At 54.3% G+C, this 14,568-nt stretch overlaps 1 protein-coding gene and 2 non-coding genes across 5 annotated transcripts; all 3 read left to right on the forward strand.

Annotated features, from left to right (window-relative positions):
* The first annotated feature begins 1,316 nt into the window (after positions 1 to 1,316).
* On the forward strand, positions 1,317 to 10,177 carry Tbrg4 (transforming growth factor beta regulator 4). Of its 3 annotated transcripts, none has more exons than XM_004630355.2 (11): positions 1,317 to 1,437; positions 3,163 to 3,627; positions 5,947 to 6,270; positions 6,971 to 7,142; positions 7,386 to 7,543; positions 7,874 to 7,984; positions 8,492 to 8,636; positions 8,756 to 9,001; positions 9,100 to 9,211; positions 9,294 to 9,408; positions 9,879 to 10,177. In XM_004630355.2, the coding sequence occupies exons 2-11, from the start codon at positions 3,214 to 3,216 to the stop codon at positions 9,978 to 9,980; spliced, it is 1,899 nt and encodes a 632-aa protein (XP_004630412.1). In that variant the 5' UTR covers positions 1,317 to 1,437; positions 3,163 to 3,213; the 3' UTR covers positions 9,981 to 10,177. The 3 variants fall into 3 exon arrangements, with proteins under 3 accessions (XP_004630412.1, XP_023570270.1, XP_023570271.1); XM_023714502.1 differs by having other exon boundaries at positions 1,317 to 1,433; XM_023714503.1 differs by having other exon boundaries at positions 1,320 to 1,400.
* On the forward strand, positions 6,657 to 6,789 carry LOC111816608. The gene has a single exon (XR_002820969.1). It is a non-coding gene; the product is annotated as a small nucleolar RNA SNORA5 (small nucleolar RNA).
* LOC111816607 lies at positions 7,175 to 7,306 on the forward strand. The gene has a single exon (XR_002820968.1). It is a non-coding gene; the product is annotated as a small nucleolar RNA SNORA5 (small nucleolar RNA).
* Positions 10,178 to 14,568: the final 4,391 nt, after the last annotated feature.

Raw genomic sequence — 14,568 nt, forward strand, 5'->3', positions numbered from 1 at the left:
ACATTAAAATGAAATATAATGCTGCCTGCTTTTCTTCCAGTTGACGCATTTCCTTCTTGGAATTTGACCAGTTTCTGAAGAGGAAAAGTTAAAATTTAAATAAAGTCCTGCCTTTGTATAACTGATGACTTTACGACACAAATTTAAAATGTTAACAGGACATTTCTTCCGACGCATAACCTGCAATGTTTAAAACTCAGCAACCTAAGACGTCACGCAACTTCCCAATCACAACGTACTAAATCTGCCTCTGTACTTTCCCCTTGCTTTCCCTTTAAAAGCCCAGAAGCCGCACCGGGCGCCAGGCGGGGCTCTGACTTTTTAGGAGAAACCCTAGTCAGAAGCTCGTGGGTGTATTTAACTGCCTCCTCAGCATCCTGGGTGCCATTTCTTCCCGTGTTTGGTGTTTTCTACAACGATTCCCTGTAGTGTTATCAATAAACTCAACTTCTCACTCTTTTTGCCACCAGCGGCACCGGCCTCTCACACCGCACCTCAAATGGCAAAAATCACGAAAATGTGGGAGGTATTGTTCTGCAGCTCCCAGATCAAACCCACTGACGCATGATGCCACAATCCAGTTGCCTCCCCTTCCCCCAAAACTTACATCTATATGTCTTACGGATTTCAGTTTTAGCTCTAACCTTTAGCTTTCGGACCCATTTAATTTTTGTAGAAAGTGTGCTGGCCTCGGTCCAACAGAAAAAAACCAAAGTAAACCGGGCAGGGTGACATGCGCCTACCGTCCAGCTATTCGGAAGGATAAGACAAAAAGAGCGCGAGTTGGAGACCAGCCTGGACCACACAGCGATGTTGTCTCTTGTTTAAAAATAACCAGCTGGGCCGGGGAGATGGCTCAGTGGAATAAGCGCTTCCCTGGCAAGTGCAAGGACCTGAGTTCAATCCCCGGTTCCGCAAAAAAAAAAATAAAAATAAAAATAAAAAAAAATAAAAATAACCAGCTGGCGCCATGGATTGGAGGGGGGCTCAGAGTCTGAGTTCAATCTCTGGTGTTACAATAAACTGCCGTCTCCCGTGCTCCGTACAGATAAAAGCGATAGCGGCCATTGGGAACCCAAGCCTTCTGGCTTTCCTTTCGGGGTTCCTTATCTTTTCTCCTTCCTATCTCTAAGTTGCCCATCACCCTTTTCTCAGTACACTTCCCAATGTATCGCACGTGCGTTCAGTAAACGTAGTAAACCTGTAGGGAGGCGCGAGCTTCCCTTCCGGCCAGGCGGCGCGCGGTCCGACTCACTTCCGGCGGCGCTCCGATGACGTAGGCCAGCGCTTGTACCACACTTCCGGCGTCGCTCCGCACACGTACCAAGCGTAGCGCGCCTAGCCGCGTGAGTTCAGCGCGGCTGGGGAGACGCATGGAGGTCACCGGCGCCGCTCGCTGCGTAGGTCTCGCGCTGGAGAAGGGTCTGCTGAGTGTGGGTACTGAGGGCTCGGAGGTGGGCTGGCAGGAGGAGTGGGGGCGACGGGCCTGGCGTGTGGGCCCGGCGGGGCGCTGGACGCGGCGCCTGCCGGTTACTGCGCACGCGCCTCTGGGCCGCAGCGCCCGCGAGGCCGGGTCTGCAGGACGCCCCCCGCGGTCACCTGGATGCCTCCTGTCCCAGCCTGTTTTCTTTTTGCACTTTAAGACTACATTTGTGGGCTCGTCTTTGCCTAAAACCAAGCTTTCTTTCTTAAATTGCCTCTTGGAAGTAAAAACCGGAAAGGTTTTCCAACGCTTCCCTACTGTTCCGAGGCCCAGCAAGTTTGGGTTAGGACAGATGTTCCTCCGCTTGGAGCTTTTGGACGGACAGCTTTTTATAGCTGCAGTAATCTATTCGTGTGGGTTTTTTTTTTTTTAAATGTCGGTTATATGTCAACTTCCGGAAGTAGGTGAAAAGCAAAAGTGCTTTCTCAAGAAGCCAGGCCCCGGTCTTGCGTTTGACCGACGTTAAACACTTCAGGGAGCAGGACTGCCAGACAGAATTGTTAAAAGCAGCATTTAGAGATATATGACGTATTTTTCGAAGGAGCTGCAAAGATGAACTGTGTTTTGCCCAGTGATGGAAGCAAGGGATAGCAGGCCCTGCGAGGTGGAGTGAGAGGACAACATCTGCTTATCCTGAGGCGTGCGATGTGAAGAGAGAGGAGACTGGGCCTTGTTGGTACAAGCGCTCTTATGATTGATTCGGGAGGTTTTGATCTCAGGTTGAGGCAGGGCTCGGGTTTTTTAGTGTTAAAATACATCCACGAAAATTTGAGGATTTTGGGTCCAGGGTTTTGCAGAATCATTACGATTTAGGATATCCTGTCTTGCTGGCTCTGGATCTGTAATTCTCAATCCCGTGTCAGTGCTCTCCAAGCTTCTCCTGCAGAGGTGCCCGTTTGGGAGGGTGGGCAGAATCTGGTTTTTCCAATACATAATGGATGTGATGTGTCTGGCTTCTTTTCCCATCTACACACACACTTTTTAGTCGTCACTTTTGCAAAAGATTTTTCTGTTGTCTATCTTTTGTTTTATTCTTTGGTCTGTTTACACCTTGAGTCTATTTATAGTTTCTTACATAAGAGAAAATAGGCGATACTTAAGGTCGTGTGTCTGATTTGTTTAACTTGATATCATGAATTGAAAGTGCATCCATTTTACTCAAGATGACTCGTTTATCCTTCTCACTAGCAGAGTAGTACCGGAATCTGAGTTGAACAACTGCTGAGGATTTTGAAGCTTACTGAGACTGAAAACCTTCCAAGCTGTAATGAGTTTTGATAGTTGATAGCATATTAGATCTTATTCTGGAACAAGTCCCCTGTGGTTTTTGCCTCAGAAAGTACTGTTTCATCTGATTAGCCAAAATAAAGGAGAGGGGCTGGTGAGATGGCTCAGTGGACTAAAGCACCTACTTAGAACAAGCTCAGCAAAGCACAGGGACCGAGGTTCAATCCCCCAGCACCACATGCCAGCCAGCCCGCCCCCTGGTGGGCTGAGCTGGACACACACACACACACACACACACACATAAATAAATAAAATTTAAAACAAAACAAAGGAGAAAGATTAAGACTGGCTTTAGGCAGAGGGTAACTGGCCTTGCGTCATTTGTCATGTTTTTCTCCTCTTAAGTTTCTGGGTGGGCAACTGTCCCTCCAGTTCCTCGTTTCTCTTTCCAGCGCTTTGGCCTCACCTTCTAGAAGTATCACCTCTCTGCCCCCCGGGCCGTCATGGCAGCGCACCTGGTGAAGCGGTGTTCGTGTCTGCTGAGAGAAGCCACTCGCCTAGCCCCTGCTCTGGCTCCAGTTGGCCAGCTACGACTTGCCAGAGTGGCCCATAAGACTCTGACCTCCTCAGCCACCTCCCCCAGTTCCTGTTCCCCAAGTTTCTTCAAGGAGCTGTTGGAAAAGGAGCCGGTATTCACCCCTTTCCCAGAGCAGCAAGAGGTGGACAGGCTCATTGAGAAGGCCACCAGGCCAGAGGAGCTGCTCAAGCTGGTGGATGGTGGTCACGGCCTGCACCACAATCACGCGGCCCTCATCCTCATTCGGCTCTCTCGCCTGCTGTCCCAGCAGCCTCAGGACAAGGCATTGCTTCTAAAAGACAAGCGATTTCAGCAGCTTCTCCATATGGTCAGCAGTCAGGTGGGTGCCGCCTGTTTTCTGGGGTATGACAAAGGAGAGCAGCTGGACCGCCGTCTGGGCGGGAACCTCTGCACCATCTTGATAGGTCACTGTTGCTGTGATCCTCTTCCCAGACCCATTTCTTAACAGAAATGAGACCAGGCTGGGTAGCTCATTTCCTCAGTGCTTTCCTCCTAGACCTATGGCCTTGCCTTAGCTTCCCACCCCCACCCAGCATCTGGCTACTGACTGGGTATGGCCCTGGATGGTGGAAAAGACACAGCAGGGTAGATAGAGGTTCCTTGGAGCTTGGGATCCCTTCAGACCTCGAAAGCATGAGCAGGGAGAAGAAACCAGGCACATTTGTGTGGCTGCGTGCAGGGCAGCACAGGACCACAGGAGCCACGGTCGTACCACTGCTTCCCCTGGCCTGCGTTGCAAGGCCGGTGTCGGACAAGTTGAGGAAAGGCTTGTGCTAAGCATGGTGGTTGTGTGTGTGTGTGTGTGTGCGCGCGCGCGTGTGCGCGCACAAGGTCTCACTACAGAACTCAAACTCATAGTGATCCTCCTATTTTCAGTCTCCCCAGTGCAGGGATTACAGGCATGTGCCACCACACACCATGCCCAGACTTGGTCACCAGATCAGTGTGCCCGGGGCACAGGGCCAGCACTAGCACAGCATTTGGTACCAAGGATCAAACCCCAGCTGTGCAAAGTGTTTTTTTGTTTTTTACTTGTTTGGTCTTTTTGAAACAGGCATTTACTATGCAGCTTAGGTTCACCTTGAGCTCACATTGTAGCTCAGGCTGGTCTCGAACTCTATAAACAATCCTTCTGCCTAAGCCTCTCCAGTGCTGGGATTATAGGCGAGCACCATCACATGCGGCCCCTTGGGTCTTTTAATGAGGTAGAGTAGTGCAGAAAACACTAAGCAAAAGTAACACTGTCTCATGGAAATTTTATTAGATTAATTACATCTGTGTAATCCTGCACTGTGTGTATGGACTCAGACATGGGTCTCTTTCTTGCTGAGCCCTAGGTTTGATCACCAGCACTGGGGAGAAAAGACCACTCTGGTCAGCTCAGAGGGATTTGCATGCCTGCCTGACCTGCTGTCTTCCCTGAGCGAGGGATCTGGATCACACTGACCTCATTTCTGGCAGCTCCTTGAGACCTGCCCTGCAGTGCAGAGACCAGGCATAGGCTAGGCCCCCAGGGCTGCACTGAGACGGGAAGTAACCCCACCGATGCGTACATGTTCAGTGGAGCTGACCACGGGTGCTTTGGAGGATGTGGGCTATGCAGGAAGAGTGCCTGGCTGACTAGAGCGGAGCTCGCCTGGAACCTCAGCCTCCAGAATTGACTGGCAGAAGCCCAGTGTCAAGTGTAGCCAGGGCAACATAGCAAGACCCTGTGTCCAAACCTAAAAGTCTAACACCAGCCCTTGGTAGGGCTGAGGCAAGAGAATTGCTAAAGTTTGAGGCCACCCTAAGCTACAAAGCAAGACCCTGACTTTAAAAAAAAAACTAGGGGCCGGGGAGATGGTTCAGTGGAATAAGTGCTTCCCTGGCAAGCACAAGGGCCTGAGTTCAGTCCCTGGTTCCGCAAAAAAAAACCCTAAAGATTGGGGTGCTGGTCAGTACAAAGGCCCTGGTTAAGTCCCCAACACCAAAAAAAAAAGATGCCTAGTGTTTAGCGGGAGCCTGCTCAGGGTCCTGCTTGTGAGGGTCATCAGGGCTTGGTAGTTGCGGGGATGATTTTGCTCACCATCAGAAGTCCTGGGAACAGCCTTGCGTTGAGGAGCCCTGCCTCTGCCCACGGTGAGGCCTCCCAGTGCAGTGTGGGTCACACTTCACTGGAGGCTGTGGGGCGTGCACTTGAGCCAGGCCACTCTGCATGCTGATGTTTCTTCTACTCACGGCAGTTGTTGGATTGCAGAGAAACTTCATGTCACTAAAAACTAGGGGTGGTTTTGAGCTTCTCATTCTCAGAATTTTCCTGAAAAAAAGTTGAGGATTTTAATTCTATAACTAAATACTTATAAGTAGTGAGTTGAGGATGAAAACTGACCTGCAGAGGCCTGAATGCCACCTGCCACTGTCAGATCCTGGTCCTGAGCCCTCGCTGCTCTGGCCTGAGTGGACGCGACCCGCCTGCAGTTGAGGCTGCACCAGGGAAGGTGACACTGTACAGAATGTTCCCAGAGGTGACAACCAGGGCTGGGAAGCTGTTAGAAAAGTGGATGCTAACTGTTCCCTAAACATCTGCCAATCAGCTGCAGTGCAGACAGGCTCACCGAGGTGCTGTGTGTGATGACGCCGTTGTCCTCCTCCCACCCAGGTGTCCGGTGTGTGGCACGGGACCCTCGTGAAGCTGCTGCGGAGCCTGTACACACTGCCGCTGCCTGAGACCTCACAGGAGCTGCAGTCGGTGGAGCAGGAGGTGCGCTGGCGCCTGCGCAGGCTCAAGTACAAGCACTTGGCCTTCCTGGCAGAGTCCTGCGCTACGTCCACACAAGGGCAGTCCGCCCGCGAGCTGCTGGGCGAGCTCCTGGTGCACCTAGAGAGGCGCTGGACGGAGATCGAGGATAGCCGCACATTGGTGGCCATCATGGCAAAGGCAGGCCACCTCTCAGAGTTGCTGATGACCCGCCTGGAGGATAAGGTGCGGGCAGAGAGCAGGCAATGCTTCGCTGCCTTCCAAGGCTCTGGGCCTGTCCTCGGTTGACAGTCCTCTGTGGGAGGGGGGCGTTCCGTGCCTGGCCACAGGAACCCTGGAACCCTCAGAAGTGCAGGTTTCACACACAGAGAGCCTCAGGTGGCCGTTCTGTGGCCACGTTAGCCCATCAGCAGCTTTGTGCTAACGCATGCTGCTTCCCTTCATCACTCCTGGCCCTTTTTCCAAACTCTGTGCCTGAATGGTCTGGGACAGGCAGCTCCTGGCTTTGGCACAAGTCTTAACCAGGCCAGTCCCTGTCCTGACCTCTGTCCCCGAGGCACTGTATCCTCCCATCTGGTGTCTGTCTCCGCCTTCCCACCCCTGCTGTACCTTGCAGTCCAGTCAAATTCGGCCCTTATCTCCGTGGCGGGGGCCGGCCCAGATGGCTGCCACAGCAAGCTCTGCCGCTCATGGGCTCTGGGTCCCCTGCCTGGGGCCCAGGGATAAGTTTGGCTGCGGACATAGCATTGCAGGTTTGGGATGCCCAGCAGGAGAAGGGGGCAGGCCCTGCGTAGAGGGGCTGTGTGGAGTCAGCTCAGGCCCAGTTGCTATCTCACAGGGGCTGCACTGGATGGGACCCCTGCCCCCAGTTCGTCCCTGCTGGCTCAGGCCATCGAGCTCACCCCTGCGCGGCTGTGGTTGACAGTGCCTGGAGCTGGTGGAGCGGTTTGGCCCTGATGAGCTGCGGAAGGTGCTCCTGACGCTGGCAGCTCAGGGCCGGCGGTCGGTGCCCCTGCTGCGGGCCATCTCCTACCACTTGGTGCAAAAGCCCTTCCCTCTGACGAAAGGCACGCTCCTGGACCTGGCCTACGCCTATGGTGAGTGAGTGGCGGAAGTCTTCCTGGGGACCTGCAGCTGTGTCAAATTCGGGGCCCGCCTCACGTGGCAGGCACCGGCCCAGGAGGCTGCCACAGGAACACTGTGACTCATGGGCCCTGCTCCCCTGGCTTGGGTGCAGGGATAAATTAGGTCACAGACACCAGGCTGTACCTCAGGGCTGCGCCGGGCCTCAGGTAGCGGCCCCCTCCCCAACCGAGCCCTGTGCTCTGCTCCATCCAAAGGCAAACTCAACTTCCACCAGAGCCAGGTGTGCCAACGCCTGGCCGCTGACTTGCTGCCCCTCATGCCTAGCCTGACACCCAGTGAGGTGGCCCGCTGCGCTACGTCCTTCGCTTTCCTCAAGTGGCTCAACATGCCCCTGTTTGAAGCCTTTGTCCAGGTGAGCTGCTGCCTCCCTGGGTACTAGGACTCCCGCTCTGCTGGCCTGAGTCCATGGCTGACTCTGGGAACCCCTCAGGGGCAGGCACAGGGTTCTTAGGGGCTTACTGGAGGGGTCCGGTGAGCACTGTTTTCACAGTCCTGGTAGATGGAGTGGGGAAGGCTGAGTGTCCCCACAGGGCTCCCCAGCTGCTGGCCACCTGGGGAGCATCTCTGAAGTCCTCAACAGGGAGCTATTTCCTGTCTTCTGTGACCCATCACTGCTTGGTGGCAGAGGGGAGGGCTTGCGAGCAGAAGCTCACCCTGTCCCCTCCGCTCCTAACCGGCCCAGCACATCCTGCGCAGAGCCCCAGAGGTCACCACAGCCCACCTCTGCAGCATCCTTCTGGCGTTTGCACGTCTGAACTTTCGTCCAGAGCAAGAGGAACAGTTCTTCAGCCAGGTATGACCCTGACCTTCCCCATCCTTGCCCCAGAGCAGCCTGGCCTGAGTGAAAGGACAGGAACCGCAGTACCTGCCAGGGGTGGGTGAGTCACCTGGAAGGTCAGGACCAGACACCCCAACCAACCTGTGGTGGCTCCTCGCTGACCAGGCAGGGTTCTGCCCATTTACGTACTAACTTCTGTGCATTTGGTGACCTGGGGTCACAAGCCAGCAGGCCAAATTTGACCTGGGCTCCCTAGGACACCACTGGGGACTTGGCCAGGGTCCCATCACTGTACCCCAAGTGGGCCTGAAACCCTTCCTGTTTGAGTGCCCATAAGGGGGCTACTGCAGAAGGGCTTCTGCCTCCCAGCAGGTGTAGGGGAACCCAACCAAATGCCCACTCTTGGGGTCTGAGAAAGGTACCTGGTGTCTCCCTCCCAGGCCGCAGCGTCGCCGACTGTGGTCTGCTCAGCTGTTGCTGGCCCTGGGCGCAGCCAGTTTCTCACGCCCTGTCCTTGCCCAGGTGCATGAGCGATTGGGGCCAGTGCTGGCAAGCCTGGAGCCGGCCCTGCAGGTGGATGTGGTGTGGGCGCTCTGCGTGTTGCAGCAGGTGCAGGAGGCTGAGCTGCAGGCCGTCCTGGACCCCGGGTTCCACACACGCTTTCTTGGTGAGTTCTTCACCCACCCATAGTGCACAGTCTGCTGCCCAGAGTGGGTAGCCATGTTCGGCAAGGACAGGAAGGCCACACACCAGGGATCACTGACTCCTTACACTTCTGTCCCCCAGGGGCCACATCTCCAAAGGACCAGAGCACCTTCCAGAAGCTGCTGCACATCAATGCCACTGCCCAGCTAGAGCACCCAGAGTACCGGGGCCCCCTCCTGCCAGCCATGGCCGTGGACCCCACGCCCTTTGCTCCCGACCGGAAGGTGACCCTTCTGCAGCAGGAGTTCCGGGAAGCACTGCGGGCGCTGCTAGGGAGCGCCAGCCTGGGCAGCTTCGATGTAGCCACGCAGTACGGCTGGGTGCTGGGTGAGGGCGCCTCAGCCACAGTGCCCCACCCCATGTCTGCCTGCCCTGCAGCGTGAACAGCCCGGCGGGTTCTCACTGTGCCCTGCCCTCCCTGCCAGATGCGGAGGTGCTGCAGGATGCAGATGGCCAGTTCCTGCCTCTGAGGGACTTTGCTGCCCCTCACCTTGCCCAGCCAGCTGAGAGCCGCCTGCCGCCCCCCGGGTCCAGGAGGTGGGTAGCCCATCCTGCATGCACGTGTCCTAGGTCCCTCCTCCCAGGGGCCAGCAGAGCAGAGTGTCCCCTTTCTCCCCAGACTCGCCATCCTGCTCTGGGAGTTCCCCAACTTCAACAGCAAAAGCAAGGACCTGCTGGGGCGCTTCGTCCTGGCCCGGCGGCACTTGCAGGCTGCCGGCTTCCTGTTGGTGGACGTGAGTAGTGCCGGGCAGGGAGGGCGTTGCTGTGGCCAAGAGCTGGGCGTCAACCCTGCGCCCACCATCGTCACAGGGGAGCCAGGCTTTGCCTTGCAGGGCTGTGCAAAAGGCCTTTAACGCATCCAGCTTTGGGGTGAGCAGGCCGGACTCCTGGCTCACTGGGGAGGGGTACAGCTGTGGAAGCTTTTGGTCATTTTCCGGGGGCACCTGTCTGTAGGGCACCCCATGAACTTGTTCTGGAGTTGGGATGCAGGGAGTGTCTGGCTTTAAGGCCTGTACTACACGATCTCTGTCCTGTTTTCTTTGGGCTTATGGATGGTTTTCACCAATCCTTTCGAATCTAGCAGCCACACTTGGCCTTCAGCACTGCTAGAGCCCCACCACATGGACCCCCAAGGGCATGCAGGGAGGAGGGGCAATTCCTGAGCACAGCCCCTGGTGGTGTGACCTGTCCCTGCCTCCCGCAGGTCCCATACTACGAGTGGCTGGAACTCAAGTCCGAATGGCAGAAAGGTGCCTACCTCAAGGACAAGATGCGCAAAGCGGTGGCTGAGGAGCTGGCCAAGTGATGTGCCACCTCATTGTAACCCTCTGGACTGCGTACCCAGGCTTACTCAGAGGCCAGTGGTGTATGCTGCGTAGCAAGAGGGGTCACCCTTGAGGACAGACATCCTGGTGGCCCGCGGCCAAACTAAGGGTGACCAGCTGCTCCCCACGAGAGACAAGTCTGTTGTGGTTAATAAATCATTAGTGTTGGTGTTCAGCAGCAGGTAGCTTCCTGGGCTTTGTCACGCACACACACACACCCCTCTGCTCCCTCCCAGGTCTGCTTTGGAAGGTAGAATGTGTTCCAGGGCTGCTGGTCCTGCCTTCTTTATGGGAACTCACACTTGTGCATCTGCCCTGCGCCCACAGTGTGGCGTCCTGGGGTTCCAAGCCTCAGATATGGTGTTTCCTGAAGAAGCTGAGTCCTGGAGTTGTCCCCGGTGGCTTCTCATGACAAGTGGTAAGAGGTTGACAACACTTGCAAAGAAAAGGCTCAGTCAATTCCTATAAATTAGAGCAGGTCTGGTCCCGTGCCAAACTCGAATATATGGATGGGACACAGGCCAGATCCCAGCCCAGTGGGAGAAGAGTACAAGGGGCAGTGGCCTGTGCCGGCATAACACACGGCAGGCTTGAGTCTGAGGAAATAAAATGTGCTCTTGCTCCCCTGCTCGAGCCTCTGGCTTTTATTTTGAGGTGATTAGGGTCACTGGTTAGCACTGCTGCAGGGTTGTCCTCCAGTACTGGCTGGGACAGGACTGGCAGACGGCCCGCAGCAGCTGTCCTTGAATGTCCTGTGGCCTGGAGCAGGTGTCCTTTGGGACTGCACCTGACATGCTGTGTCTGTGATCTTGGGTGGCCCAGTGCCTGCTGAGCAACCACAAAGCGTGTGTGGCACTTTGGGGTTACGCATTGCCCTCTGAGTGGCTGTACCTCACTTCCCTGTGGTTGGGGAGACCTGGGCCTTGCCATGCCAGCATTTGATGTCACCATGAATTCTGAACTGTTGGTAACTTGCACATCTGGAGCACTGCTTGGTAAGGCTGTCCTTTCCCAGCGACAGTGCTGGGCATCGTCTCTGAGATGGTGACAGGCCCTGCTGTGCTCTGGGGAGCACCTCGCTGTCTGCCTGTCTAGGGAGAGCACTGCCGTATCTCGAGGGCTCCGTGTGCCTGTCCCAGGCGCTGGGTGCGTGATCTGCACGTCTGCACGCCTGCACGCCTTTTCTGCCGCCTTAATAGCCTCTTGCAGGCCGCAAGCATTTCATTTCCGTCAAGTCCAGTGACCAGTTTCTCAGTTTGTGCTCAGCTTGCCCCACCCTCGATCCTGAGATTTCATGGTTTAGGTGTGCATCCGTGAGCCACTGTGGACACACCAAAGAGTTCTTGTGAAAATGGCAAAGCTTGGGGCCGGAGAGAGAGCTCGGTAGATTTTGTTTGTTTGTTTCTTGCAGTACCAGGGATTGAACTCAGGACCTTGTGCTTGCCAGGCAAGCACTTATTCTACTGAGCTATCTCCCCAGCCCTAAGTTGGGGGAGGGGGTTGTTTTGTTTTGTTTTGTTTTGTTTTTTCTCAGTAAAATAAGCACTTACCTGGCAAGCGTAAGGGCCTGAGTTTAATCCCCGGTTCCATCAAAAAATAATAATAATAATAAAGCTAAGGGAGTTTCACCCCTGAAAGCCCAGTGGCTCCTTGAGCCGCATCAGTCGCATGAGGGACCCACTGTCACTTTTTTTTTTTTTTTTTTTTTTTAATGTATTTGGTACAGGGTCTCACTATGTGGCTCAGACTCCAAGCGATCCTCCTGTGTCAGCCTCCCCAGTGCTGGTACAGCAGGCCCTGTTGGTCTGAGCTAGCTCAGTGCCCCCAGGGGAGGGGGGCGCAGCGCGATGTGTGTTGGCGAGGATGCACCCCAATCCCTGGGCTTGCCTAAGTAGGTGCTTAGTCCACTGAGCTATTTTGCCATTGCCCCCCCCCACTGTCACTTCTTAACCCAGTCAATCCTTATCCCTTGACTTGTGCTTCTGCAAAAAAAATGCGTTTATATGGCTCTGTCATCCCGGCAATCAGGTGGCTGCGGCTGGAAGATGGCTGTGAGTTTGAGTCCAGTCTGATCTACATAGTGGTTTTGTTGTTGTTTTAATCTTTTATTTGGTACAGGGTCTCATTACGCAGCCCGGACTCCTATAATCCTCTTGCCTCAGCCTCCCCAGCACTAGGGTTATAGTCGTGCACCCCCACTCCCAGTCTAGGGGCAGCATCACAGCGTGCCCTTGTTCCAGGGCTCGAACCCAGGTCTTGTGCTTGCCAGGCAGGTGCTTCAACCACTGAGCTATATCCTCAGCCCCACACAGTGAATCTAAGGCAGCCTAAGCTATATACTTTGAGACCCTGTGACAAAAAGGAAACCTTAATACTGGATAGAGTGAGGCTTCCTGCGGATTGCTGTAGCCACTTAGTCCTTTCGCCTGTCATCCAAGTCACTGGATGTCCTGCCTATGAGAACCAGCTGGGCTTGTCACAGCTCAGAGGAGACTCAGCCCCACACTGCCTTGCCTGCTGGTCTACACAGAGCACAGCATGTCTGTGTAGCTCCTGTGTTGGGCTTTAGGCACATCTATAAGCACTGCACGTTTCTTTAGAGTGGTTTGTTCCTAAATTCCTTGTTAGTATGTAGAAGTTGGACTGATTTGGGGGTGAGTTTGTTTGTTGGGAGTGGGGTTTTTTGTCTTTGCTCTTCCGAGACAGGCTCTCCCTGTGTAGTTGAGGCTGGCCTGGAATTCACTGCAGTCCTGCGGCCTTGGCCTCCTGAGTGCTGGGATGACAGGCATGCACTGCGACACCCAGCCTGCTGTGATCTTGAACTCGGATGTGTGTTTTCATGCCCCTAGGTTCCCCCGTGCACAGGCATGTCTTCTGTGCCCCTTATTTGTGTGGTTTGGTTCTGTCACTGCTGGAGACTGAGCCCAGGGACCTCTACTGCTGAGCAACCTCCTCACCCCCTTATTTTCTTTCACTTGTTCTCTCTTAGCAGAGACTAAGTTAGCTCAGCCTGAGCTCAAACTTGTGATCCTCCTGCCTCAGCCTCCCAAGTAGCTGGATTATAGGGGTGTGCTGCTACACCTCACATTTTAATAGCTTTGTTAAACAAGTATTAATATTTAGCAATTGTGTGAGATTAGTAAGTGATATCAGTAACATCAAGTACTGCTTAATATGATTTAACTGAAGATGTGGAAACCGTGTACCACGTTGCTCTTAAGTCTCCGTGGGCATGCGCAGTCAACAGCTTAGGAAGAAGCTCTGCGCTGGAGTTGTTACTTCCCGTATCCTCCTCCCTGCCAGCCCCATGCCTTAGGCAGCAACTAGTCTTTTTGTGTGTGTGAGACAGTCGTGCTGTGTAGCTCAGGGTGTCCTCTAATTCACGGCAGCTCTCCTGCCTCAGCCTCCTGAGTGTCTAGCTTACACGTGTGACCACCATGCCCAGCAGCCACCAGTCTTCTGCAGATTTTCCTCTTCTGCACTTCTGTGTGAGTGGAATTATACAGGACACATTATCCTACAACAAGCTTTCATTCAGCACAATATTTACATAGTTCATATATGTTTTAACATGTATCATGTAAAAATGCTTTTCATGGCCAAAGATTACTCTTTTTTGTGTGGTTTTTATATTAGCCTTTTGTAGTCAGGGTTCTACGTCTATAGATTCACCAGCCCCAAATGGAGACTCTTAGGTGAAAAAGAGCCCTCTGTCCTGAACGGACGCACACTTTGACCCTCCCTGAGCCACAGGAATAAAAGTGTTGGGGTGGCACTTACATTGCGCTGGAGGTGACCCATGCTAGACACAACAGACACTATGTTGTAGGGCCGCGTGGACAGGATGAGATGCGCGTCTGGAGGTGCTGGTGTGCACAGGGGTCTGGCGCAGCGCTGCGGGCGCCGGGCTTTCCTCACGCACTCCTCTCTGGACTTCGGGCTGCTGCTCCGTGGCTGATGGAAGAACGCTGCAGCTGCGTGCGTGCGTGTCTACTGAGGCCGTGCTCCTTTCTCGATGTTCACCCAGGAGGGGATCATGGGTCTCTGCTCACTGCATTCAGCCACCTGAGCAGCTGCCCGTCGCCCGCTCACGCGCCCGGCAGCGGCACCCGGGTCCCGGTCGCACACAGTCGTTCTGCCCGTGTCCGTGGGTGTGAGGTGGGATCTGACCGTGACTTTGATTCTCAGCCGCCTGATGACCATGCTGAGTCGGTCTTCCTGTGCTTATTAGCCTGCTGCATAGCTTTTCTTTGCAGAAATTCCATTCAGATCCTTTGCCTGGTTTTTTTTATAATTTTTGTTGGTGTTGCTTTGTGTTTTGAGACAGGGTCTCCCTACGCAGTCGAGATTCACCCTGTGTTCTCTGTGTGCTCCATGCAGCCTCAAACTCGCCGTCCAGCTGCCTCTGCCTCCCAGTGGCTGGCAGTGCAGACACGCCCCGCCACGCCCAGCAGCACAGTTTCACTTTGTGGTATCCTGTGAGGCATGAAAGTTTAAATTTGGAAAAAGTTCAGCTTTTCTTGGGTGGTTTATGCTCTGGGTGTCATTTCTTTTTTTTTTTTTTTTTTT

This window comes from Octodon degus, unplaced genomic scaffold, assembly GCF_000260255.1.
Source record: "Octodon degus isolate 3935 unplaced genomic scaffold, OctDeg1.0 scaffold00035, whole genome shotgun sequence".
NCBI lineage: Eukaryota > Metazoa > Chordata > Mammalia > Rodentia > Octodontidae > Octodon > Octodon degus.